General features: G+C 56.1%; 12 protein-coding genes across 12 annotated transcripts; 8 read left to right on the top strand and 4 right to left on the bottom strand.

Annotated features, from left to right (window-relative positions):
- Window positions 1-89: 89 nt before the first annotated feature.
- PG985_003593 (uncharacterized protein) lies at window positions 90-1,167 on the bottom strand (the record flags this gene model as incomplete). The annotated part of the gene is made up of 2 exons (XM_066823362.1): window positions 90-441; window positions 515-1,167. 2 exons carry the CDS (start codon window positions 1,165-1,167, stop codon window positions 90-92), a joined length of 1,005 nt encoding a protein of 334 aa, XP_066686522.1.
- Window positions 1,168-2,093: 926 nt separating this feature from the next.
- PG985_003594 (uncharacterized protein) lies at window positions 2,094-5,206 on the top strand (the record flags this gene model as incomplete). Its single annotated transcript, XM_066823363.1, has 4 exons — window positions 2,094-2,452; window positions 2,523-3,201; window positions 3,501-4,991; window positions 5,153-5,206. 4 exons carry the CDS (start codon window positions 2,094-2,096, stop codon window positions 5,204-5,206), a joined length of 2,583 nt encoding a protein of 860 aa, XP_066686523.1.
- Window positions 5,207-5,211: 5 nt separating this feature from the next.
- PG985_003595 (cytochrome b5) lies at window positions 5,212-6,942 on the top strand (the record flags this gene model as incomplete). Its single annotated transcript, XM_066823364.1, has 4 exons — window positions 5,212-5,407; window positions 5,520-5,780; window positions 5,889-6,359; window positions 6,455-6,942. The coding sequence occupies 4 exons, from the start codon at window positions 5,212-5,214 to the stop codon at window positions 6,940-6,942; spliced, it is 1,416 nt and encodes a 471-aa protein (XP_066686524.1).
- Window positions 6,943-8,131: 1,189 nt separating this feature from the next.
- Window positions 8,132-8,882, top strand: PG985_003596 (uncharacterized protein; the record flags this gene model as incomplete). Its single annotated transcript, XM_066823365.1, has 2 exons — window positions 8,132-8,446; window positions 8,556-8,882. The coding sequence occupies 2 exons, from the start codon at window positions 8,132-8,134 to the stop codon at window positions 8,880-8,882; spliced, it is 642 nt and encodes a 213-aa protein (XP_066686525.1).
- Window positions 8,883-9,110: 228 nt separating this feature from the next.
- PG985_003597 (uncharacterized protein) lies at window positions 9,111-11,814 on the bottom strand (the record flags this gene model as incomplete). Its single annotated transcript, XM_066823366.1, has 5 exons — window positions 9,111-9,310; window positions 9,444-9,719; window positions 9,797-10,000; window positions 10,103-10,715; window positions 10,798-11,814. 5 exons carry the CDS (start codon window positions 11,812-11,814, stop codon window positions 9,111-9,113), a joined length of 2,310 nt encoding a protein of 769 aa, XP_066686526.1.
- A 1,589-nt stretch (window positions 11,815-13,403) lies between these two features.
- On the top strand, window positions 13,404-14,643 carry PG985_003598 (uncharacterized protein; the record flags this gene model as incomplete). The annotated part of the gene is made up of 2 exons (XM_066823367.1): window positions 13,404-13,695; window positions 13,880-14,643. 2 exons carry the CDS (start codon window positions 13,404-13,406, stop codon window positions 14,641-14,643), a joined length of 1,056 nt encoding a protein of 351 aa, XP_066686527.1.
- A 450-nt stretch (window positions 14,644-15,093) lies between these two features.
- On the top strand, window positions 15,094-17,443 carry PG985_003599 (uncharacterized protein; the record flags this gene model as incomplete). Its single annotated transcript, XM_066823368.1, has 3 exons — window positions 15,094-17,118; window positions 17,196-17,269; window positions 17,335-17,443. 3 exons carry the CDS (start codon window positions 15,094-15,096, stop codon window positions 17,441-17,443), a joined length of 2,208 nt encoding a protein of 735 aa, XP_066686528.1.
- A 499-nt stretch (window positions 17,444-17,942) lies between these two features.
- PG985_003600 (glycoside hydrolase family 17 protein) lies at window positions 17,943-18,943 on the top strand (the record flags this gene model as incomplete). Its single annotated transcript, XM_066823369.1, has 2 exons — window positions 17,943-18,678; window positions 18,747-18,943. 2 exons carry the CDS (start codon window positions 17,943-17,945, stop codon window positions 18,941-18,943), a joined length of 933 nt encoding a protein of 310 aa, XP_066686529.1.
- A 509-nt stretch (window positions 18,944-19,452) lies between these two features.
- Window positions 19,453-20,682, top strand: PG985_003601 (uncharacterized protein; the record flags this gene model as incomplete). Its single annotated transcript, XM_066823370.1, has 5 exons — window positions 19,453-19,782; window positions 19,860-19,958; window positions 20,021-20,196; window positions 20,251-20,451; window positions 20,511-20,682. 5 exons carry the CDS (start codon window positions 19,453-19,455, stop codon window positions 20,680-20,682), a joined length of 978 nt encoding a protein of 325 aa, XP_066686530.1.
- Window positions 20,683-21,216: 534 nt separating this feature from the next.
- On the top strand, window positions 21,217-21,780 carry PG985_003602 (uncharacterized protein; the record flags this gene model as incomplete). The annotated part of the gene is made up of 1 exon (XM_066823371.1): window positions 21,217-21,780. The coding sequence occupies one exon, from the start codon at window positions 21,217-21,219 to the stop codon at window positions 21,778-21,780; it is 564 nt and encodes a 187-aa protein (XP_066686531.1).
- Window positions 21,781-22,178: 398 nt separating this feature from the next.
- Window positions 22,179-22,679, bottom strand: PG985_003603 (uncharacterized protein; the record flags this gene model as incomplete). Its single annotated transcript, XM_066823372.1, has 1 exon — window positions 22,179-22,679. One exon carries the CDS (start codon window positions 22,677-22,679, stop codon window positions 22,179-22,181), a length of 501 nt encoding a protein of 166 aa, XP_066686532.1.
- Window positions 22,680-22,992: 313 nt separating this feature from the next.
- Window positions 22,993-24,927, bottom strand: PG985_003604 (heterokaryon incompatibility protein-domain-containing protein; the record flags this gene model as incomplete). The annotated part of the gene is made up of 1 exon (XM_066823373.1): window positions 22,993-24,927. One exon carries the CDS (start codon window positions 24,925-24,927, stop codon window positions 22,993-22,995), a length of 1,935 nt encoding a protein of 644 aa, XP_066686533.1.
- Between the last annotated feature and the right edge of the window lie 5 nt (window positions 24,928-24,932).

The raw sequence follows: 24,932 nt of genomic DNA on the forward strand, positions 1-24,932 counted from the left end.
CTACCGTGCCCATTGTGAAGTCATTATGCCCATTCATCAATTCCCGATTACTTGGGTAAAGGGGCGAAAACAGATCAAGACTCTCCATCCTACTTATCCTTCTTCTGGGTATGATCAGTACCGGCATCAGCCTCGGCTTCAGCTGGATCAGTGGTAGGCACATCGGGAAGCTTGCTGACGGTGGCCTCAGCCTCGGCTATCTGGTCCTCTGTGGCTTTATCTAGATCTTCTTCGGCTGCCGCCTTGTCATCTGTGGCTTCCTCTTTGTCGTCAGAGGTCCTCTGCTTCTTTGGAGAATGTTCGGGATTGGTATCGGCCTCACCTGGATCAGTGGTGGGCACATCAGGAAGCTTGCTGGCCGTGGCCTTGGCCTCGGCTGCCTGGTCCTCCGCGGCTTTCTCTTGGTCGATCGAGGTCTCCGTGTCGGGCGGGAAGTAGAGACTGTAGTTTGTATAGAGATTAGCGCAGTTCACGCGACAAAGAGCCGTGTGCGGGGCAGAGGGGTACAACTTACGGCAAAGTGGCGTCGTATGAGCGGACGTCCTTGGCCTCGAAAGTGACGAAGATGACCTTGTCCAGCTTCTTCTCGTCCTTATCGAGGAAAGTCTTGACGGTATCACAAGCCACCTGGCACGCATCCAAGCTGGGATAGCCGTAGACGCCAGTGCTGATGCCGCTGAACGCGACGGTCTTGAGTCCATGCTCGACGGCGAGCTGCAGCGAAGAACGGTAGCAACCGCGCAGGGCGGCCTCGCTGCGCTCGGGGTGCAGGTCGTCGTAGATGGGGCCGACGGTGTGGATGACCTTCTGGCAGGGCAGGTTGTAGGCGCCGGTGATCTTGGCGCTGCCCGTGTCGCAGCCGCCGAGGCCGCGGCACTCGTTCTTCAGCTCGCGGCCGGCGGCGCGGTGGATGGCGCCGTCGACGCCGCCGCCGCCGAGCAGGGAGTTGTTGGCGGCGTTCACGATGGCATCGACGCTCAGGGTGGTGATGTCGCCGCGGATGAGGGCAATGCGGTCGTTGTGCTTCGGGGTGGCGCCGGGGACGGGGGTGGTTTGCGCCTTGTCCAGCTTCTTCAGCTTGTAGAGAAGGCTGAGCGAGGGGATGTCGGCGGCGGCAATGGGCGACATCTTCATCTTGGTCGAAGCGGCGGCGAAGGATCGGAGCATATACGTGGAATTGCGACGAGTGAGCGCCGAGGTCTGTTGGGTAGATACCAGGTGTATTCCAATGATGGACTGTCGTGGGGGAGTGGGATCGTTTGTTCTTTTTTTATCTTTACTTATGTTTGCGTCTCATCATTGCGTCTGAGCTGGAAGCTGCAAGTGACGTAGCAGGGGACCTCAGCGCAGGTGGGGGAAGCTCCAGTTATCGATAAGCACTTGCCATCAACCCAATCACATTGACCCCTCCCCAGTTCTAGCATTCAATTATGTAGTAGTGTAGGAGACCCCTAGCTGCCTAGTGCCTAGTGCCTAGCACCTACCTAGTGTTTACGGGGCACCTCATAGCTGGAGCCGAACAACCCATTGAAATAAGGTCATGAGCCAACATTCACCTTCAACATCCATTAGAATCAGTCAATCTATTTCCTGCAAATATGGCGAAATTCCACCGACCTCAACCCTACTTTATAGATATACTGCCTCCCCCAGGTAATACAAGACATAACGCAATGAAAGAATTCGGGGTTCCCTTGTCTGCGATCGCATGCGGAAATCCACTAGCCACTTCATTCCTTACACAAAGAAAACCCGTGATAGTGACAATGCACCACCCCCACACAAGTTGTGCGATGCCCGCCGAGGCCATGCTGGACTTGCCTCATACAGATTGACATTGTTGCTTATTGTTTACTTGAAAAGGGGAAAAGAAGAAACTCAACACCATCTTTACCTACCCTACCATGGCACGCCGGCCTGTCAACCCCCTACCGGAATCCCCCTGGGCTCAACACTTCACTCCTTCGAAGGACCCTTTCTTTCGACAGACTGGAGATGGGGTCCACCATTCGGGGTTGGCCCCCACCATTCCCGATATACCTTGGTCCAAGATCGACCAGCCACTGCCCCAACAACAGCTGCCGTTGCCCAACATGCAGGAATTGGATGTATTATTCTACTCGGAGAGGAACCAGACGCAAAATCGATCCGGCATACAGTCCTGGCGCCTGCCATCGTTGCTGGGCGGCGTGTCAAAGGGCAACGACGTTGAGATTGACCCCGAACTGATCTCAGTCGACGAGACCCAGTGGTTCAACTTCTTCAAAAGAGCTAGGTGGTTCGATCTACGCGTCGACGGCGTTGCCGGTGTCCCAAATCCTCACCCGGATTTGCTCAAATACCACAACAACTGGTGGACCGCTGACAATCCAGCCATTTGGTCAAAGCTGCGCATCGTTATGGAGCTGATGAATCGCATCGTGTCCACCATTGTCGAGGAGCGTCATCCCTGGTCTGTATAAATCTCTCTTGCAAAATGTCCCCCAATCCGCCGTGGCACGTCCCTAACGCCTATTCTACAGGCTGGATACCATCCTTTTCAGTGAGATCCGAAAATGGTCCGATATTGACCCGGAATTGGCCGACTATTGTAACGATAATGGGTTGGAATCGCCAGAGGTTATGCTTGAACGCCCGATGGCACAGAGAGCAACTGCCGCGGAGATGAGGGCAAGACTCGAGCAACTCCTTCAAAACTTTATAATGGGCTTCCTTGACGAGGACAGCAGCAAGCAGAACTCCTTGTACGGCTTTACAACCTTTTTGTACTCCCAGGCGTCGGTCAACACATTCGTCCAGGCCTCGCAAGGTAACATTCAAGCCGTCCTCCCTGCCCTCAGGCATTCTAGCAACAACTCCTCGAACTTGCCAGTTTACGTACAGGCGCCGCAAAGCGGTACCGTCAACCCAGCGGCACTACAGAACGTAGGATCCCCTCCTGCCGCGCCCACCTTGATGCCCTTTCAATCTCTGGTCAACCAGGCGGCCGCTCAGATGACGGGCCCCAACGGCACGCCGATGAACGCGGCGGCGCTTGCAGCTACAGCTGCTGCGTCAGGTCCCGTATCCGGGACCTTGATCGCACAGGACCCAGAAAATACCCATGTGTCTGCCTTCCACGTTGCGGCGCTCCGCTGTCTTCTTAATACACAATCGAAGCCTGCCGAGCGGTACTTTGCGCTTGCGAGTATAGCTCATACGGTAAGCAAAGCCCCCACCGCAGATGCGTCGGATCCTGTATGCTCACACCAAGGCGGCACAGTTGCTTCATGAAATGACGGTAGGCTTCGCCAATGTCCCTGGTCTAGGCTTACTCAAACGACTAATTCGGTATGCACCAGCACTCTATTCTCTTTGGTAGGGCGTACCTAGATTCAAAGGTTCTTAATACGTCGTATGAAGAGCCAGTATGTTCATTTTCTGCCTCTCCCCGTACTAAAGCCCCCTTCTATATTGCTGTCATTCAATGCTGCCCATGGCCATCTAACTCTCGGTAACAGTTCATTCTCCCCATGCTTGGACGTGAGGCGGGTAATGCTTTCGAGATGACCTATTTCGACGGTCTCATGGACGGGGCGGTATTGAACGACGAAAGTGTTGACTACGCACCCGGCGCCAACACCGTTATGAGTTACATGAATTGGCCTCATTCGTTGGGGAGGGACAACGCGCTACCTGAAAGGTGGACTCGTCAGCTCTCGGAGGTGCAGCGTCATAGCGTTCCGCCTCTGTGGTCCACCTGTCTCTTCTCCGAGGAATATTGGCAGACGGTAGTCAAACACTGGGGCCAAGTTGCTTTTCGGCACCCGAAAGTCCTCCTTACGCGGACGCAGAATAGCGACACCCACTATGGCTTAAGGATGTTCAGCGCCCGGGTTGTGCAGCCCAGAAACGTGGTGCCCGAAATGTCGCAAAAATACGTCGACATGCAGAAACGGTGGGTAGGGCTGACGAACTGGAATCGGGCGGCGCGGCCCTGGTGGCAAGAGCAATATCGGAAATGGTCTCTTAGTCCGTGGAGCCATGTCGAGGCCAGAAGATGGATCTCCCAGTTCTGCGAGGCGCACGCCCGCCGAGACCTTATCCAGTGTACAAAGCTGGTCTGGGCCATGATCGACCGCGATGGCGTAGACCAATTTGATGATCCCACCTTCAAAGCGACGGACGGCCCCGCGATAAATCTCTGGCGAGCCATCGCCGGACTGATGATGGCATCCATGCCGGTCCTAGCTGGCCAGGCGAACTACAGGAAAAAGGCCAAGGAATACTGGCTTTGGCCCAGCATCTCGGCCAGCTTGAAATGGACGCAGCCCCTGACCTTTCACCCGGCGACACACATGGGCTGGGGCGACGCGTTCGAGCACGCAGCCGGCCCGTGGCTGCACCCCAAGGCGGGGCTCAACCTGTTCTGGACCCGGTTCGCGCCCATGGCCATGGCCTACCCGATCCCGCACGTCTGGCTCGAGGCGTGCTACAACGCGTTCCGGAAGCTGTCGGCGCACCACGCCGGCGTCACGGACCCGAACCAGTGGTCCGACTTCGACTTCAAGGTGCCCGCGTACGACGACCGGTGGGCCAGCGTCATCAGCACCGGCGTCGACGTCAACTACTTCAACACCCCCATCTGCTCCTGGACGGCCTCCTCCGCGCCCACGGGGGTCGACGCGGACTACTACGTCCCCAGTCCGCCGCAAACCCCGACGATTGGCAACCAGACGCCCCCGTGGAAAAGGAAGATGAAGAAGCAGCAGCAGGCGTATTTTGACAAGAAGATGCGGGAGTGGCAGAATACTAACAATCAACAACAGCAGCAGCAGCAACAGCAACAGCTGCAACAGCTGCAGCAATATATTCAGCTACCGCCTGGGTCCATACCACGGCGCCCTCGTACTTCTCGCAGTCGATCTCGCTCGCGGGCAAGGCATAATCCCTATCCCGTGCACTATTCTACCGGAGAGGTCGGCAACAATATGGACGACGAGGGCTTCTGGGTAATTGAAAGTGACGGTAATGACGGCTATGACATATTTTCCATTTCACGTAAGCTTCCCCCTATCCTGTTCCCCTCCGTTCACTATGTGCCGCTATGGTGGCGCCTCTCGTTCCCATCCGATCATACCTGATTCTAACTTGGGGATCATCTTCCCTACAGAACTATGCTCCCAAATGGGATACCCCAACGCAGATAGGGTACGGCGGAAACTGATCACGATGACCCCGCTCGGCCCCATGTTGCGCAATGACGGGCACCCCGCGGCCGATGACATAAGGGGCAAACTGGGCCAAGTCTGCAAAAAGGTCGGCAAGCTTCTCATTCCTCGGACCGCGGAGCAGATCGCCGAGTACGATGGTGAGGAGGGAATGCCGATGTGGATTGTCATAGGCACGACCGTGTACGATATCACAAGTAAGTTTATTTCCATGATGTAAAACCTCGTCCTGATTCGGGGTCATTTCTGCCCCCCTCGAGCCGGTCCTAGTCAATTCAAGTAAGCTAACAGAGGGGTGCTCCCGTGCAGCATTCACCTTTGGCACGCAAATGGAAAAGGGCCAATTGACGGAGAACCCCGGCGGTCGGCCCAAGAGGCTCCCTGATGATCCGGACGTGTACGAGGACCTGCTGAAACGGCTGCAGCCGTTCCGGTGCGCGCTGTTTGAAGGAATCAAGGCTCTCAGGAAGACGGTGCTTCCTCCTTTCACCCCTGCTATGCTGGGCTGGCATGACAACCCCACGTCGGGCATGTACATATCTGTTGACGGCATCATCTACAATGTTTCTGGTTCGTTTCACTTCTCTCTCCCTTCCTTCTCGCGTTCCCTTCGGGTCCGGGATATTGCGACAAACCCCCGCCCGCTTACCTGCTGACTCTGTTCGTTTCTCGGGATAGCTTACGTGGAGCGCCATCCAGGCGGGCGGGATATCTTGGCCCAGGCGTTTGGGCGCGAGGCCAACGACTTCTACGAATTCCATGGACCCGACACCATGGCCGACTTCGCGGAGCTCGCCGTGGGTAAGCTTGTGCCGGAAATCGAGCGGGATCAGATCGAGGAGGGCCACGTTGCCATCCACGACTGGGTCTTTGACCTTTCCAAGCTGGATGCGTCGGCGGAGGACCAGTGGGTCCTCCCCGTGGTCGCCCATCTGGTCGGCAAGGACGCGTCCGAGGCCATCCAGGAGCCCGGCGAGGTTTCGAATGCGCTGGTGCACATCTACACCGAGTGCAAGGAGGCGATCGTGGCTCACGTCGAGTCGGCCGAGGTGGGCGAGATCCCGATGGGCGAGGTGGCGAGGCATAACAACCCGCGGAGCTCGCAGGGGGCCTGGGTGACGATTGAGGGGAACGTGTTTGATGTTACCAGTAAGACTCCTCTCCAATACCTTATTTCTGTTCCCATAACCCTACAAAGCAATTGAAGCACAAACACACACACACACATGCTGACTGAACTACAGCCCTCATGCTGCACGGCAAGTCCATCCACGGCAAAGAGCTGCCGCACATGTGGGCCGGCACCGAGCTGGAGGACGAGGGGCTGTGCGAGTGGCTCCGGCAATACTTCCCGTACCGCATTATCGGGCGCGCGGTCGCGGGCGAGGCGATCCCGGAGCCCACGGTGGAGGAGCTGCTGAAGAGCCGCGTCGGGCCCTCCGAGGAGGAGGCCAAGGAGGACGAGCTGCAGCGCTTGATCTGGGGCATTGATAAGGACGACCCCAGCTGCGGCGGCCGTATCCGGTTTTGCGGGAGAGGGGAGAGGGGGCATGGGCGGGCGTGTAAGGGTGAGGGTGGGGGCCGCCGGAAGTTTGGACAGGGTGACCTCGAGAACTTCCTCCGTAATCGTGCGGCGAAGTTGAAGTCGGCATCGGGCCGGGGAGGGAAGAAGAGGTCTGCAGATGTTGATGGGAAGGCGGCGGCGGGGCCTTCGGTGAAGCGGCGGGTTTGAACTTTGGGGGCAGGGACGACTTTGGGCTGTGATTTCTGACATGTACCACTACAATCTACGCATTATCTACTAGCATTTTTTTTAGGCAACATCTTATAGACGCTGTATTACTTGACGCTCTCCTTCATTGCTTCGCAGGTCATGCTGCATATGTAGTCGTAGTCGAATGCGATCACCATCAGGCCGGAGGCCCTGCGCCCGAGTGCTGCGGGCTGACACGCCCTAGCTCAGGGGCTGCCTTCGGGGCTCTGAGCCAATCCAGAAGGTGCCAAGGTTACCGATAGTACTTGCCTACATCCAGCTCAGGGAATGCCCCGCGAAATGGCTCCCGCGCGGGTATTAGATAAGATTTTAGCACACCGACCTGGGACTGTTGCACAGAAACGACACCGCCTTGTCAATGTTTCATCCCGGCGACAAATGGGAAGCGCTAGATCGCAGCTGGATCAAGGGATGAGAGGGGTGACTAAGGTGGTGAGATCTGGATTGCAAAGCATTATTAATCCAGATTTCGCGGTGGCTTGTCGCTAGCCGATGCTGGCGTCGTCTAAGATGGATGCCGGACCTGGGAGACGCCAAAGGGAACCCGACCCCGCTTCCCCAAATGCCAATGGGAAGCCGCTGGAATGTAGCAGTTCGAATGCATGTCAGCAATTCTGGCACTGCCATCCCGGGCTAGGTAGTCCATCCAGTCTGGCCCCCAAGCATACTTAGCACCCAGTCCCAAACCAGGCTTCGGTTGTGCGCCCAGCCAGCCATTTGTGGCATCTCGGGCTTTCCTTGCGTCCGCCCAACCACAAGAGGGCGCCTCATGCTGCAAGCCTGCTCACCTCATCCATTTGTAAGGTAAGGATAAGCCAAGCCCGGCCGCCCCTCTGCAGGTTACACGTACCTTTACGGTTGCTTTTTGTTTGCCTTGCTGGGCTGTCGTATGCGGGAAGGGGGCATCTAGGCGAGCGATTGGCAGACAGCCAAGAGCTACCACCATCGACAGACTCAAGATGCATTGGTTGGGAGCTTGGCCGAGTACATAATGCGGCGCAGTTCCCTCCCTTTTCTGGGGGTCTTTGATTCTCGATTCCTCATCAAGTTCATAGAGCGACAGACGATATACCATAGACACATCCACCCTACAACCCCTGTAACATATTACAGTAATCAACCAGCCAATCACATATACACACCCAAAATGGCAGCCCCCGGCATCACCACGGACCAGTTCCTGCAGGCCGCCAAGTACCGCCGCAGCGTCTACGCCCTCAAGAACACCTCGCCCGTGTCCGACGCCCGCATCGAGCAGGTCGTCCAGGAGGTCCTCTCCTTCGCCCCCTCCTCCTACAACACCCAGCCCGTGCGCGTCACCCTCGTCCTGGGCGACAAGCACGCCCGGCTCTTCGACGACATCATCGCCGCCGCCCAGCCGTTCCTGACCCAGGTCGCCGGCGAGGAGACCTGGAACAAGATGAGCGGGCTGTTCCAGGGGTTGAAGGGGGCTTACGGCTCTGTGAGTTTCTTTGCTTTCTTTTTCTGCTTCTTCTTTCCCTTCTTTTCTTCCCCACTCTCTTCTCTACTCGATGGATCCAATCGAGATATCTTACTAACAACCCCCACAGGTCCTCTTCTGGGAGCGCACCACCACCATCGCCGAGTCCGGGCAGACCCACCCCTCGGCGGCGCACATGTTCGGGCAGTGGTCGGACCACGCGCACGGCATGGCGCACCTGCTGGTGTGGTCGGCGCTGGCGCTCGAGGGGCTCGGCGGCTCGCTGCAGCACCTCAACGCCATGCCGCCCGTCGAGGCCGTCATCAAGCGGTACGCCGGCGTGCCCGAGGAGTACAGCCTCAAGGCCAACCTCGTCTTCGGCGCCGAGGCGCAGGAGCACCCCGCCGGGCCGCCGCCCAAGCTGCCGTTTAGCGAGACGTTGAAGGTGCTGAAATAGAGGGTGACGTCGGTCGGGCCGTCTTTGCCAAATTGGTTGGATAGAAGGAAGAGTGGGTTATGTGTTGAGAGAAGATCGTACAAGGCGATAGCATAGCGTAGCATTGCCAAACATGGAAACTATAAATAAACCAATTGCTCATCAGTTCGTTACTAGCAATCTACCACTTCCAACGCAACTGAAATGTAACGCCTATGACCATCTCAAGAAGCAAGGAAACCACCCTCATTAAGCTCTAGCCCTTTGTCTCATTGCCCTGTCATTCTCATCATCTCCCGAATGGACTTGAGTCAGGTATTTCTTGAACTCCAGGGACATCTGGCAGACTTGCTCAAAGTCCATCTTGTCCAGGACGATCTTGTCGCTCTCGTCCTTTCCTCCTTCGAAGTAGAATCTATACTCGGCTAGCGAAACGGCGGTTTGGAAAGCTGGACAATGCAGTGTCAACACATTTTCAATGGCAAAGATTCAAAGCTGACTGAGTTCGGAGAACTCCAGGGAGCCCCAAGTGAAGTCGGATAGGGGTACGCAAAGCAGTATGAACACTACTAGACTACTCACCGTTGCGGATTTCTCGCCCGTTCCACGGCAGTTTCCGCATCTCGGAGTCGTTAAGCACGAAGTGCTTCGCACGGGACTCGACGATGATGCTGTCCTTCCGCTCCCTCTCGAGCTTGTCGAAGAACTGCTTCCAGATCTGCTTCCGCTGTGGTTCTTCGAGGTCTTCATAGTGGATGACGACGTGAATCCGGGAGATGAAGGCGTCGTCGAAAGTCCCGACCCGGTTGCTGGTTAGGAACAAGATGCCTCGGTAGTACTCCAGGCATCGCAGGAAGACTTTACTCACGATTAGCGCCAATCAAGAATCAGCTTCCTGGGGCCTTATAATGGGTTAAGGAAAGGGCGATAGATACCTGCAACAAGCGTGTTCCGCTTCAAATCGGAGACCATTCGCCTTTCGAGCCAGATGTCGGCTTCGTCCAGAAGCATGACAGCGCCCCATTGTTCGGCAAGTTTGAACCACTTTGACAGGCTGTGCTCCATGCTCTGCTCATCGGTACCCAAGTCGGCGCATGTTAGCGAGAGTAGGGGACGTCCAATGAGTTCCGCAATGCATTCTATCAGCCAGTTAGTTACGAATCAGTCAATTTCTGGGCACAGTATGGAGGCATTTGATGTAGTCAAACTTGCCAGCAGTCTGTCAAAACGTCAGCGAGAACTAGATGGGGGGGTTCGTATCTTATCGCTCCTCACATATGTCTTCCCAACGCCTGGGCCCCCATGAAGGAGGAAGATCTGGCCTTCCCCCTTGGTTTGGATGAAGTCTGCGCCCCATCTTCCCCCGGACATCACCGGCATAGACGTGGGGCCAGTGTACTTCTGCACTATGGCCTTAATCATCCTCTTCCTTTCGTCTGACATAACGAGTGTGTCGAGCGCTTTGGGGTTGATGTTGGCAGGCTTGCACCGTTCCACATCCAGACTTTCTGTCACCTTGTTAGACCGATTCAAAAAAAAAAACAAGTAGAGAATACTGTGAGCGTCTGTACCCCATGTCCGAGTTTTCAGAGAAAACCCTTTGAGCTTTCCCGAGCAAAGCAGGTAGCGGTGGTCCCGGTCCGGGTGGCCTTCGGGGAGCCGGAGATCGTCGGTTTCGGGATTGATAATGTCGTAATCCGTCCAGCGGAACCCTTTTGGAGGATGTGGTCGACACCCTCGGCATGTCTCGCACGAGCAAATGGCGAGGTTCTCCCCATGTCTGCCACGTCGAATGTGTCCCCAAACAATGATGAGGCCAAAGTGCCTTCGCCTTGATTGTTTTCGCGAAGATAGCTGCCAAGATCTATTACAACTCTGGAGTCAAGCTGGAATCAGATTAGAAAGTGCCTGGTTCCAAGGAGCGAACATATCTCACCGTCGTTTTGTCGAGGGTCTGGCCTGAGTAATGCCACTGCTGAGCTCCAGCGAGCATTCCGTACCATTTCCCCCCTCTTTGTATCAACTCCTGCCTTGTTTTGTTTCCATCTGCCGCATCTACAAATGACGCTGGGATGATCTTCAGATCCATGATAGGGCGTTCGCCATCGAAAGAGCCAATCGTTATGACTTCCATGGCTCGACGCACGTAGGTACCATCGAAGCTCAGAGACCACAACCTCACCTCGTATGGATCCGAACGCTCGAGGGTCGCTGAAAATGTACCGTCGACCACAACAGACAGTATGATGTAAGCGCTGGTCTTTCCTGAGTCATCTCTGACGTAGACTGTTGTGCCGGGCTTGTACAACAGCCAGAGCATAGAGAAGGTGCACACTGGGGGGCCCCGTATGTGTCTCGCTTGTTCCGCCGCAAGCTGCCGACTGAACATGTTGTGCTTCATAAAATGCAGAAGCTGGCCAAGATGGTCGACAGTAACCTCGCGCTGAATGTCTGAGAGTTCCCCTTGACGCTCAGGGGCTGGACCTAGTTGTTCTTTATTGCTCAGTGCCTCTTTATAGGACTCTAGCTCATCAATGTGATGAGCTAGGACACAGAAAGGGGAAAGAAACCCGACGGGGTCTGTCTCTAAGCGGGCAGAAGGGTAATACTCCACCAACGCTCGCAGTGCCGCGATGAGCTGTTTCGACTCGATGGTCAGAACTTGGAAGAAGGAGCTAATCTCGACGTCGGGGTTGCGAAGGAAGCCCGCCTTCTTAACTCTGACACGCTCTGTCTCTGTTCGGTCGTCATCCGCCTGGATGTCAGTCTGGATAGTCGTAGTTACCTTCGCTATGCCACTTTTCCCATGAACCTCTACCCCTTTCCGTGCTTCGGTAGGATCGAATGGCTTGCTCCATGGTTGTCTGTGAAGCCGATTCCACGCGAGATCATCGAACTCCACCTCGTGATAAATGCCTGACGGAGACACCCCCTCTCCCGCATCATCCTGCATGGTTTTCGTTGAAGCCGATTGTTGTTCTTCGTCATCTGATCCTTCGTCTTCAGTACCTGAATATTCCTGTTCTGTTTTCTCAACAAGAATACCAATACCCTCATTGATGCTCTTGAGTTGAGCCAGTATATCCGCTTCAATGTTTGAATTATTCGGTCCGAGTACCTCCGAATTCGGCTGAAGTACCTTAAGCTCTTTGCGTATCCCGGTATTTGTCTCTTTTTCGTCGTCTTCTTCAATGATGTGAAAGTCGCATCGTGGGCATACGTGGATACCGAAATCCGCAAGGTTCGTATGGCTAGCACCAGTGACTGAACAAATGGTGTTCGGCATTTGAGTGTGGCCAGATGGTTTGGCTTCGTAATTGCCTGAGCTGCTCGATGAAGAACGCATCAACTCTCCTGTAGCAGTGTCTGGGCCGCTGATATTTCCACTTGGCTCCATTGTGGTAGATTGGGCTATTGACATTTCCATATTACCTGTTATAATCTGGAAGGAGTACGTTTCTGGAGCAATCGAAGCATTTCGTCGAGTTTCAATCCCGGCCTGTTGACCATGGTCAACGGCTGAGGAAAGTGACGCGTTTGACCCCGCCTCGGGTGCTACCCGACAGATACTCTTCTTATTGGTGAGCTTGCTTAATGGTGGTCAGCAGCTGGACTCGGTAAAATCGGCACTTGACCCGAGGAGACACCCTGTGCCCAGCCGAATACGTCGAATACGCAAAACGTACAAGGCCTTATTCTGACCTTGCTGCAAGGGCCAAATAATCTTGAGGACGATGTGCCAAGGTCGCAATGGAGTACGACAAATATGAACCATCAGTAACACGCATCGTAAGGAAATACTCGAACGAGATCACAAACAAAACGCCCCAAAGCACACTTGAGCAGGCTATGTCTGCGCACGAGGCAGACCTCCAAGCATCCGAGCTCAGGCCGTCGATTTGGAAGGACTGGCTTCGGTTCGAGACACCTGAGGGGTGAGTAGTACTAGATTTATTTCGACGAGCAACATACACAACTAACAAGGTTGTTTGAATCGTAGCGATCCAGACGTTGAGGTCCTCCAATCGGAGGCGAAAGCTGCCAATGAACTCTGGCGCACCCTCAAACTGGATATCGGAGATCTCGGAGGCTCTGAGAATGAGCCGGTCCCGTCAGTCCAGACTCTATGGACTGCCGTCCACGACGCGCAGGTCAAGTGGGCTAAGAAGAACGAGAAAGGATTTGGAAGAGCAAAGGCAAAATTCTTCTCATTCCTCGAGACCATGGACTCACACAAATATCTGTTTAGTGTGATACCAGATGGCGATAAGTACATCAGCCTCATCACTGGAATCATTACCACTGTGGTAAAGGCGAGCACTCCGCCCTTTAGTTATCCAAAAGTGGACTCCCACCTAACGCATGATAGAACAGGCCTCCGTCAATCACGAAGCAATGGCAGATGGGTTCTCGCAAGCGCTCCAAGACATAAGCAGGGATATCAATTTCGTCCGAAGAGGGACGCAACTCTGCAACTCAGCCGAGATGAAACGACTGGTGGTCTTACTGTACAAAGAAGTATTCGCATTTCTTTGCTACACCATGAAGTGGTACAGTTCCGCGTGGAACCGGTTCAAGAAGGCGTTGGACAACCACTTCTACGACAAGAATGTGCAACAACGAGTCAAGACCATCCAAGGCCTAGTCCAGCGTGTGCGCGACGAGATGAGCCTCATGAATGATCGCCTGGTCCAGGATATGCACTCGGAGCAGAGGACGGGCTTCAACGAGATCAAGAATCACATCGACAGAGGGTTGGATGCCCGGTTCGAAAGGCTTGCCCAAGTTGTCGGAGCTCAGATGAGTGAAACGCTCAAGGCGAATGCCCAACACCGTGAGTGTCCCTGGTTGAATCCGTAAATTTGTTGTACATACTGAGACCCCGATAGAGTTTAGCATTCTTCAAGCAAGCGAATTCCTGCTAGAAGGTAAAATGAAAGAAAACGAGGACGTTGGATCGAGTCAAGGTATCCTGCTATGGAAAGTTCTCTATCAGGATCTTAACTAATTTGGCATAGACTCCTCCTATATAACACGAACCGAGTTGGAGAAGTGGCTTCCGGCACTGGCTCCCTTCACAGTCAGCCCCAGGAGTGCTGCTTCCAAGGATCCGAGTAATATCTCGACGATCCCCAACGAAGTTGCTATGGATATCCAACGGTGGCTTCCAACATCCGAGTCCAGCATCCTCTGGGTGGAGGGGCCTGCATACGGACCGTTCGACCAGGCTCTTTCAAGTATTGGCATCAGGATCCAGTCCACCGCTGAAGAAGTTGGCATCAACTGTATTAGCTTCTTTGCGAGGACCGCTTACTCGTTCGAGGATCAACTGGGCTCTGTGAAGAATGCCGGCATCATCTCCATGATTTACTCCATTGTAAGCCAGATGATTAGCATCGCGCCGTCCTCCATACCCGACACTCCGGACTTGATGGAGAGCGGTATGGGGCAGCTAGACGGCAGCTTGGAAACCATATCAGCAAGCCTGGACATACTCCAGACGCTGCTCTCGCACATGGAACCAGGACTCGTCATCGTCATCTGCGGGTTCAACCTGGTGGATTCCCGTGAGAACCTCCCTCACCTCACCAAGTTTGTGGAGATACTGCGAGACCAACCCCTAGAACGGAGAGTCAAGGCACTTTTCATCAGTGCCGGAAACTGCAGGGCGTTGGCAGGTTCCATTCATAGATCACAACGATCGGATGCTTCGAGGCTGACCCTTGCACGACCCCAACGCCCTCTGCCGGATGGTGTTGATGTGGGCAGCATCAAACTTTGAACATAACTCTCCTGTTGTGATTGGACAATTGGCGTGAACGGATGTTAGACTGATGTCAGGATTTCTATTTTCTTTTTTTTCTTTCATGAATAACAAATGTATGTTCACCAGATGGCTTGGACCCGAGTGATCTTGATGCCAGTGATTTGGAGTGACTGCGCCGCTGGGAAAATTCGGATGATCTTACCCCTGTATTCACTGTCAGCACCACCACTCCACCTTTTCTCCATCCTGGGGTTTGAGCAGGGTTACAAAACTGGTAACCACCCCAAAAGAACTCGTAATCTCTCCGGAGCCAAGAAGCACTGGTAACTCCGGCTGCTGCTGCCGACGGCCTGCCGGCATTTTTCTTCCCCCGGACCGCGAGTTCAATCATCGCAGACAAGACACAAGAAGCTTGCCCACTTCAATTGTGCTTGCGAGATTTGCTACCGACAAGCTACGAACGCCATGAAGAATAACAAACTTGCAGCGTCGACGGATCTGACGCGCTGGCGGTTGCGGACGGATCTCGGCGATTCCCATTGGACCTACCTCAGCGAAGCCGACAGCAGGGCGTCTCCTCAGAGCGACGCCGAGAGATACTTGCTTGGACTACCTCTTGCTCAGCACACTGACACTGAAGTCCAAGGCGTATCTGCTTCCAATGGCTCCACCAATCAAGGCGATGGTGCACTGTTTGACGATGCCGCGCGCAAAGGCTTCAGCTTCCTGGCGCGGTTGCAGCTGCCCGAGGGCCATTGGGCGTGCGACTATGGCGGCCCGAGCTTCCTGCTCCCCGGGCTCATTTTCGCTATGTACATCACCGAGACCCCGGTGCCTGACGAATGGAAGATCGAGATGACGCGCTACCTCACGCACCACGCCAATGAGGACGGCGGCTGGGGCCTGCACCTGGAGGGCAAGTCGACCGTGTTCGCGACAGGCCTGTACTACGTCATGTTACGATTGCTCGGCCACAGCAACGATCACCCCTTACTCGCCAAAGCCCGGGAGTGCTTTTTGTCGCACGGCGGCGCCGCCGGGATCATGCAATGGGGCAAGATATGGCTGGCGTGCCTCAACCTCTACGACTGGGAGGGCGTCGACTGCATCCCGACGGATCTCTGGGTGCTCCCCGAATGGCTTCCCTTCCACCCCTGGCGCTGGTGGGTGCAGTGCCGCGTCGTCTATTTGCCGACCTCATACCTGTGGTCCAATCGATGCACCATCCCGCTCAACCCCTTGCTCGAAGAGATCCGGGAGGAGATCTACACGGAACCGTATCGGGCTGTCGACTTCCGCCGAGCGCGGAACTACACCGCCCCGTCGGACACCCTACGCAAGATCTCGCCCTTCTTGCTAATATGCTTCGCCCTGATCCGGATCTGGTTCGACTACTTCCGCCCCCGCTGGTTCCACCGCCTCGCCGATCGCCGGGTCTCCCGGCTGATGCGGAACGAGGAGCGCAACACCGAGTACAACTGCCTCGCCCCCGTCAACAAGGCCTTCCAAATGGCCGCGGCCCACTTCGAGGACGGGCCCGACTCGGAGCGGGTCCGGCGGCACCGCGAGAAAGTCGGGGTCTACCTGTGCCTCGGCCCGCACGGGATGACGTGCGGCGGCACCAACGGCGTCCAGGTCTGGGACACGGCCTTCATCGCGCAGGCCGCGGCCGAGACGGGCCTGGCCCACAAGTTTGCTTTCGTGGACGGGCTCATGGGCGCGCTGCACTTCCTGGACGCGTCCCAGTTCCGGGACGACCTCGACGACGATCCCCACCGGCAGCCGCGCAAGGGGGGCTGGCCGTTCAGCACCCACAGCAACGGCTACATCGTGTCCGACTGCGCGGCCGAGGGCCTGAAGGCGGTCCTCCTGCTGCAGGAGGACTGCGGCTACGCCAAGGTGATCGAGGACGCCCGCCTGTACGACTGCGTCGACACCCTCCTCGGGATGCAGAACGCCGACGGGGGCTACGCCAGCTACGAGCGCGTCCGCAGCGGCACGTACCTGCACCACCTCAACCCGGCCGAGATCTTCGACAAGATCATGGTGGAGTGCACGTACCCCGAGTGCACGACGGCGGTGCTCACAGCGCTGTCCCGGTTCCAGGCGCACTTCCCCGACTACCGGCCGCGGGCGATCCGGAAAACCCTCGACCGGGCCGTCGGGTTCGTCCGGTCCCGCCAGCGCCCCGACGGCAGCTGGTACGGCGCCTGGGCCATCTGCTTCACGTACGGGACCTACTTCGCCCTCCAGGGCCTCGAGGCGGCGGGGCGGCAGTACATCAACGACGAGGGCGTGGGCAAGGCGTGCCACTTCCTGCTCGGCAAGCAGCGCGACGACGGCGGCTGGGGCGAGCACCACTCGTCCTGCGACGAGAGGCGGTATATCCAGCACGACGTGGCGAGCCAGGTCGTCAATACGGCGTGGGCCGTCATGGCGCTCATGCACGCGGGCTATCCGGATCCGGAGCCGGTACAGCGGGGGTTGGAGGTATGTCAAAGTCCCCGTAGACTGGTAGAACTTGGACTTTTAAGGGGAATGGTACTGAATGACAATGAATGCTACAGCTCATCAAAAGCCGACAACAGCCAAATGGCGAGTGGCTGCAGGAAGGCATCGAAGGGGTGTTTAATCAAACCTGGTAAGAAGACTTCAAAGTGTTTTTCGTGTCATGGTCCCTTACTAACGTTCGCGTACAATCGGCAGCATGATCGGGTATCCAAATTACAAGCTCTACTTCACCGTCATGGCCTTGGGGATGTACAATGCGAAATATATACCCAAGCTTAGAAAGACGTATGACTTCGTCCTCTAGAAAGTGCGACGCAGTGGAAGAGGTGGTTCGGTCTCACCAGGAAGGGGGCCTCAACTTGACGATAGTTGCCGCGCGCACTTCGGAATAGAGCGGAAAAGAACTCCCGTATCCATTGCCAAGCCGACGTCGTAGAGCGTCGCAGTTCGGGTGTAGCGCTTGCAGCTTGGCCCTCAGCTAGAGCGCGCTGATCCCACTCGGCGGCCCAATAGGGGCGCGTTGTGCGTAGCACCGCAGTCTTGGCTCTAAGACAATACGAGCCTCACCCACGTCATAACTTAAGACACGAGAGAGTGCGACATGCAACGGGCCGGGAATCCGGGATTGGGAGTATTGAACCTACGTATATGCATTTGTTTTTGTTTAATTGTCGAAACGGCCGCTTTACGATGTGCAATCAGAAACCCTTTGACCCACATCCTCTTGTCCTTTTCCCCGTAATACTTTGAATCTTTACAAAACTTTCCCAAGATCTTAATAAATAATACCTCAAAAAAAAAGGATGTGGTCCACTACAGCTTCATTACTCGCCCTGGCGTCCCTCGCCTCGGCCCAGCTGAAGGGATTCAACTACGGCTCCACCAACAACGACGGCTCGTGCCGGGGCTACGACGACTTCGTCCGCTTCTTCACCGAAGCCAAGAACCTCGCCGGCACCTCGGGCTTTACCGCAGCGCGTCTCTACACCGCGGTGCAGTGCGGCACGGCCGCGGACCCCATCGCCGCCTTCCGCGCCGCCGTCGACACCCAAACGACAATCCTGGTCGGGCTCTGGGCGAGCGCGGGCCGCCCCGCGTACGAGAACGAGCTGAATGCGTTGTTGAGGGGGGTGGAGGAGCTGGGCGGCGCCATCGCCGATAGAATCGTGGGTATCAGCGTCGGGTCCGAGGATCTGTACCGGAGCAGCCCCCAGGGCGTCGCCAACAACGCCGGGGCGGGCGCGACGGGCGCCGAGATCGAGGGGTACATCGGCTGGTTGCGCGACTGGGTGCGCGGCACGCCGCTCGAGAGCAAGCCGGTCGGGCACGTCGACACCTGGACGGCGTGGGTCTTGCCCGAGAACCGTGGGGTTGCGGACTCGGTCAACTTCCTGGGGCACAACTCGTTTCCTTACTTTGAGAACACGCGGCCCAACTCGATCGACCAGGCGGCCGACAACTTCTGGTCGGCGTTGGGGCAGACGGAGAGTGTGTCGAGCGGGAAGGAGGTCTGGGTTACGGAAACGGGGTGGCCGCATGGTAAGTCATCCGATGGATTTTCTCTTTCTGTATGTAAAACAGAATGCTGACATCTTGGGCCAAAACAGTCGGCCCCAACTCCGGAGCCGCCGTCGCGAACCTCGATAACGCCCGCCGCTACTGGCGCGAGGTCGGCTGCCCGCTCTTTGGGTCCCGCAAAACTTTCTGGTACACCCTGAAGGACGCGAACACGGCGCAGACGGACATCTCGTTCGCCGTCACGCCGCTGGGGAGCAGTACGCCGTACTTTGATCTGACGTGCTAAGACAGTAAAGAAGATATTAGCCTCTATAATCAATCGCCAATCTCTAGGGCTAGGTGTGTAGTGTAATTATCGCCGGGGTTGTGTCAGAGGGGCGATATTGGCCAGTTAGGCATTGTTATATATCAAAAACATATCATATAGCATACTCTTGAGCAATTTAATACATGTACGATACTTGTGTGCTTAGTAGTTAATGAGAAGTTGCTTAGAAATCCAATTCAAATCTCACGGCTCGGTATGATGTGTGCGCCATCCCTTGCTTGGCTAGATCCTCACCGATTGGTTCGTTGGTTTGCCGATGGGTACTTCTCCCCTTTCAGTTCCTTCAGTCATACGACAAAGTACATACTGATCGGGCCAGCAGGGTCATATCTAATCCGGGCTTTCGGAGGAAGCTACCAAAATCTATTCGGACCCCTGACCACATTTTCGTTTCACAACCAACAACTCTTGCTTTCCACGACACCAAACTCTCCGCATTGATACCGACCTTTGGAAAACCAACTCCAATGGCGCATCCACAGATCATCTTCGGGACGGCCTCGCTCGGCTTCCCCAACTCGGCATGGCAAGATGCCGAAGCCGTCAGCACGCTCCTCCAGACTCTCCGGGATCTGGGCGTCACCCGGCTAGACGCGGCAGCCCGCTACCCGCCCAACAACCCAGGCCAGGCCGAGGAGCTGCTGGGCGACGTAAAGGATGCGGTCGGCGGCGACGCGTTTCTGGTCGACACCAAGATCATGACGGACGTTCGCAACGATGGCAGCGGCGACTTGGCGAAGCAGGCCATTGAGGCGTCGGCCGCCGCCAGCCTCCAGCGCCTGCGGCGACCAGAGGGTGTGAGTAATAGCCTTCGTTTCTCAGTGCCCCTCTCCATTTTCTTTTGGGTGCGATAACTCACTGTTCCCGCGGGCAGGTGAACATACTCCATATCCATCGTGCAGATCCTGCAACGCCCCTCGAAGAGCAAGTCCAGAGTTTCCACGAACAGGTTTCTCGGGGGCACTGCAAAGCCGTAAGTTGAGTTGACACTTATATCGTGGGATTTAGACTGATCCCAGGTGTCATGGAACACAGTGGGGCGTGTCCAACGTGCCACCGGTCACGTTGGAGAAGATGTTACAGCTGTGCGACCAACACGGATGGACCAAGCCTGTTTGCTACCAAGGGCCGTACAACATGATCACGCGGGGCATGGAGGAGAAACTGCTGCCGCTGCTGCGTACCCATAACATGGTGTTCAATGGCTTTCAGTAAGCCCCTCTACCAAACGCTGCTCTGTTGCCACTTCTAATAGGTAAAAATAGATCGTTGGCAGCCGGATTTCTAACCGGCAAGCTCATCAACAACGACCACGCCGGAACCCGTTTCGGGGACGATCACCCGTTCGGCCCCCTCGTGCGCCAGATGTTCGGCAGTGAGGACCTGGTGGGTGCCATGAAGACATTCGACGCCGGCGTCAAGGCTCATGGGCTTAGTTCGACCGAGGTGGCGTACAGATGGATTGCGTAAGTACCAGTCACATATATTCCCTGGAAGAGGCATGACGCTAACTGTGGGAATCTAGGTACCACTCTTCTCTTGGAGAGACCGATGGTATCATCATTGGGGCGAGCAGGCTGGAACAGGCCGTCGAGACGGTTAGCCTCATCCGCAAGGGACCACTGCCGGATGCTGTGATCTCGTTAGCTGAGGGCTTGTGGGCAGCCGTACTGGAGACGCGCGGTGGCATTCTTTGAACAGACTGAAGCTCGAACTATACTGATTAAAACATCGGGCTAAGTAGATGTTGTGTGTGGTCAACTGGTCGGCCAGAGTATCCATCGAGTTACTGAGATGTTCATTCTCAAGAAGCCACTTGGTGAAAGCAACAAGTCCAGCCAGGTAATCGGACTATGCAATGACATGATTGGATCCACGCTGCAATTAAGGTAAAAGTGGCGCCTGGGATTGACGAAGTTTATAATTATAAGTCTAAGAGGCCAAAATGTCGAGAGCCACTGTTTTCGCAAAGACTACCCATGGAAACTCCGATACTTATTTTTTTCTTCTTTTTTTTTTCAAGATTCTTTTCCTATTTACCCCAGCGTGCTTTTGCAATAATCCTTTTGTGAACGGTTCTTCGTACACAAGCTAGTAACGGCGGTGTTGTTTGTTCACGACACCAAGTCTGATCTCCTATTGAGCAGACCCTTCCCGCACCGCACAAGATAATCGCATCTACGTCTTGTCATACCCACACCAATCCGCACACCCAGTCCACCGTTGTCGCCATGGCATCCTCCACCTCCAAAGTCTACAACTGCGCCGAGTACGCCGAAAGCTGCGGCGCCGTCCTCTTCGACGCCTCCAAAGAAAAAGTCTGCCTCCTCCTCCGCCACGCCCACGCCGACAGCAGCGACAGCAGCAACAAGCCGCAGCAGAAGACACCCGAATGGGTCCTGCCCAAAGGCCGGCGCAACTGCGGCGAGCACCGGTACGCCGCCGCCCTGCGCGAGGTCGAGGAGGAGACGGGCCACGCCTGCCACCTGCAGCCGCTGACCATGGCGACGCGGGCCCCGACGGCCGCGGACCCCGACGGCGGCGGCGAGCCGCGCCTGCACCGCACCTTTACGGAGAGCTTCATGGTCACGCACCGCGTCAAGGGGGACGGCGGCGGGTACCTGAAGCTCATCTACTGGTTCCTGGCCGTCGCCGACGAGAGGATGACGGGGGGCGAGGAGGAGCGGTTCACGCCGCGGTTCTTCGAGCCCGGGGAGGCGCTCCGGACGGTCACGTGCCCGGATGAGCGGATGGTGCTCGAGGGGGGGATTGCGTTGATGGGAGGGGATCGTTGATACTGTTTGATGAGACTAGTAGGACACCCAAAAATGACCGAACACGTGACCTTACTCTGGTATTGGATTCGGGGCGAGATAAATGGCTAGTCTTTGCTGCTGGGTGACATGGTGTTGGTATTTGTTGACTTCGGCGCGTACATTTGGCTTTGGGGTCTGCTCAGCTCTGTTAGGTTGGTTTTTCATGAGTAGTTTCCAGAGGGTACCATTCGTTGAAGCCATCATGAAAGATATTGCACTGTGGGAAGCTTTCTTCGTAGGGATTTGCCTGTCCCTCATACTAGTCTGGCCTTCACTTTCGCTACCTCGTATCTTCTCACAGATGATACAAATACCAAGCTGGCATTATGCAATGTAATAAGTGGAAACAGCAATGCCGTTTACGGACAAAATGTACCTTAAACGGGACAATGCACTGGGTCGAGGTATGTTAGAACGACAAGTCGCAGAAGCTGACTCATGTGATGAACAACTGGCACTTCCTGCTCAAACAAGAGACATTCAGACCCTTGTACCAAAGGAGAGTACAGTATGGGACGAATACCCGCATCCAACGCTCCCTTGATATCTGAGCTCGGAGATTCGCCAACCATGCGAGTCGTATCGGCGGTCGTACCCAAACGATCCAGAACAAGTTCGAAGATGCGAGGGTCCGGCTTGGCACAACCAGCTTCTTCCGAGGTGATGAGGTGATGGACGAGATGGTGAACCCCTATAACCTTCGCTTTCTCTGTCTGATCCTCGGTCCGCCCATTCGTCAGTATTGCCAGGAGATAGCCATGCTCGCGAAGTCTTGATAAGGTTTCGATGCTTCCGGGGGTGGCTCGGCGGGCGTCCCGGTATGCTCGTTTGTATATGTCTCGAAACTCCTTGGCTTCTGTGGGACTCGGCTCAGCCATACCCACAGCTGCGAAGAACTCCTTGACTTTCTTCTGCTTCGGACAGCCGAGATGGCACACTGTAAGGAATGACGATGGTCAAAAAGTGTATTGTCCAGGTCGAAGATAATCGCCCTAGGAGTGCTGGCTTCGTCCATCTCGGCTATGACGACACGACGAGAGATGGCCAATGCAGATCTTGCAACCTCACCTCGATTTTCATTGGGGAAGATTTGGATGTAATGACCTCAGACAACCAGATTATGTTTTATCGATGCTCCGGTAAGCCAGAACTATAACGAGAGGCCATTTGCATTCGAACTTACGGGTCAATTCACACAATAGTAATATCTGACTTGCGTCCCTTCTCCAAAAACTCGTCGAACGTGGACTTTTTGACCTTGGTGTTCCCTTCGCGCACCCCAAACGGGAACATCCCCACCAGCCCAATCCGTCGGAACCTCGACGGAACGCGGGATTGGCGGGCCAGGATAAGAAACTTGATCTGTCCGTACAGCGACCACAGCGCCAGAATCCGCACAGACCGGCCCACCGCGTCGCGAGCGTCCTCGACCGTGTCCAACATCGGCTCCGTCGGCCACACGGAGGGCGGCAGGTCGGGTATCTCGAGGGTGAGCCAATGCCGCCCAAACGTCGACCCGATGATCTCGCTCTCGTCCTTCTGCCTCACCCGCGCCTTGAAGTAGGTCCCGTGTATCCGCAGCTCGCCCGCCTGGACGCGCCCGAACAGGTCCACCGTGGACTTGACGGTGGATATGCTCTTGACCTGCGCCAGCCCGCCCGACACCTCGGGACGGTGCGCCCAGTCCATGTTCCACGGCAGATCGTGCATGATTCGGCCCATGACCGAGGCCCAGGACCACGACGGGGCCACGTAGGTGTCGGGCCGGCGCGGGGGCGGCGACGCGGTCGTCGCCCAGAGCAGGTCCTGCAGCGCGCGGCCGCGTCGGATGCCGGCCATGTACTCGTCGGCCGCTATCAGACTGCTCGCGATCCCCGAGAGCGCCGGCAGGCGGTCAAAGTCCTTGGTGATGTTCAAGACGGTGTAGGTGCGGATCAGCCGGAACCAGTGCTTCTCGCTGCCGGGGAGCCGGAACAGCGTCCGGTCGGGCACCTCCTGGGCGATCGTGTCCTCGCCCGTCAGCTTGTTCCAGTCGTGCTGCGGGTAGTCCTCGACCCGGTCGCACTCGCAGCTCGTGGCCTCTTGGCACTCCCAGATCATCTCGTCGGCCGCGAAGTGGAGGATCCGGGACGACAGCAGACGCTCCTGGAAACACCATGCGCGCGTCATCAGGGGCAGAGATGCCAGGCCAGACTCGGAGAGATCGTCGACCGCGCGGAGACAGTCATGTTTCCGGTGCATCATGGCTCGAATCGTCACGTCATCATCCGTTCCATCTTGGGCGCCGCTCAGCGCGTACGAGTACGTGTCGACCTTACGGCGCTTGAACAAGCCTTCGGAGCCGTCGTTGGCGGCCGTTGCCGCGAGCGTCAGGTACGCATTTCGGTAGATGGAGGCCATCATGGCCGACTCCCTCGCCCAGTCTTGGGCATCGTCCTGGACGATGCAAAGAGAGTCGATCCACAGGTACCTAACTCCTAGGTTGCGAGTGGTTTGGATGGCCTCTTGGAATGTCTTGGGTAACGTTTCGAGCTTGATGCAGTGGGTGTGAGCCTTGACGTTTTTCTTCAACGTCGTGAGGATGGTAATCTTCCCCCAACAATGCGAAAGCGCAATGTACTCGGCACGCTCGCCGTGTGATTCGTACAGGCGACAGTTCCCGTCTCCCGTGCTGACATCGATCACCCTGGTCGGCAATGGTGGTGTCTCACGTTGACACTTGGCATGAGACTCGCGGCACCGGCGGATCCAAGTTGTTATCTGGTCAACACTGGACGGGCCAGAGGGCACTTCCTCGATGTCGCGGCGGACGGCCAAGTTGTCGAAGAACCCCCCGACGTTCTGTGCGACGGACTGGGCATCCCCTTCACGCGTGACATGAAAGACAATGCCAGCCGGCGACCCGTCCTCGTCGTTCTTATCTGAGATCTGAACGTAGGGTGACCCGTCTGGGAAGTAGTCGGGGATGAGATTCACCTTCCCTCGGGGGCCCTCTGGGGGATAAAAGTGGCGAAGGCTTCGGGCCAGGACCTGGCAGCTACTGCAGCCCGGTTCGGCATTCTCGATGAAGAACCGTCTGATATGGATGCCGTAGCAGGTCGGACACTGGTCCTCTTCGTCTTGCATTATGC

Source organism: Apiospora marii (assembly GCF_038362585.1).
Source record: "Apiospora marii strain CBS 49790 chromosome Unknown utg000003l_segment0_segment0, whole genome shotgun sequence".
NCBI classification, from domain to species: Eukaryota; Fungi; Ascomycota; class Sordariomycetes; order Amphisphaeriales; family Apiosporaceae; genus Apiospora; species Apiospora marii.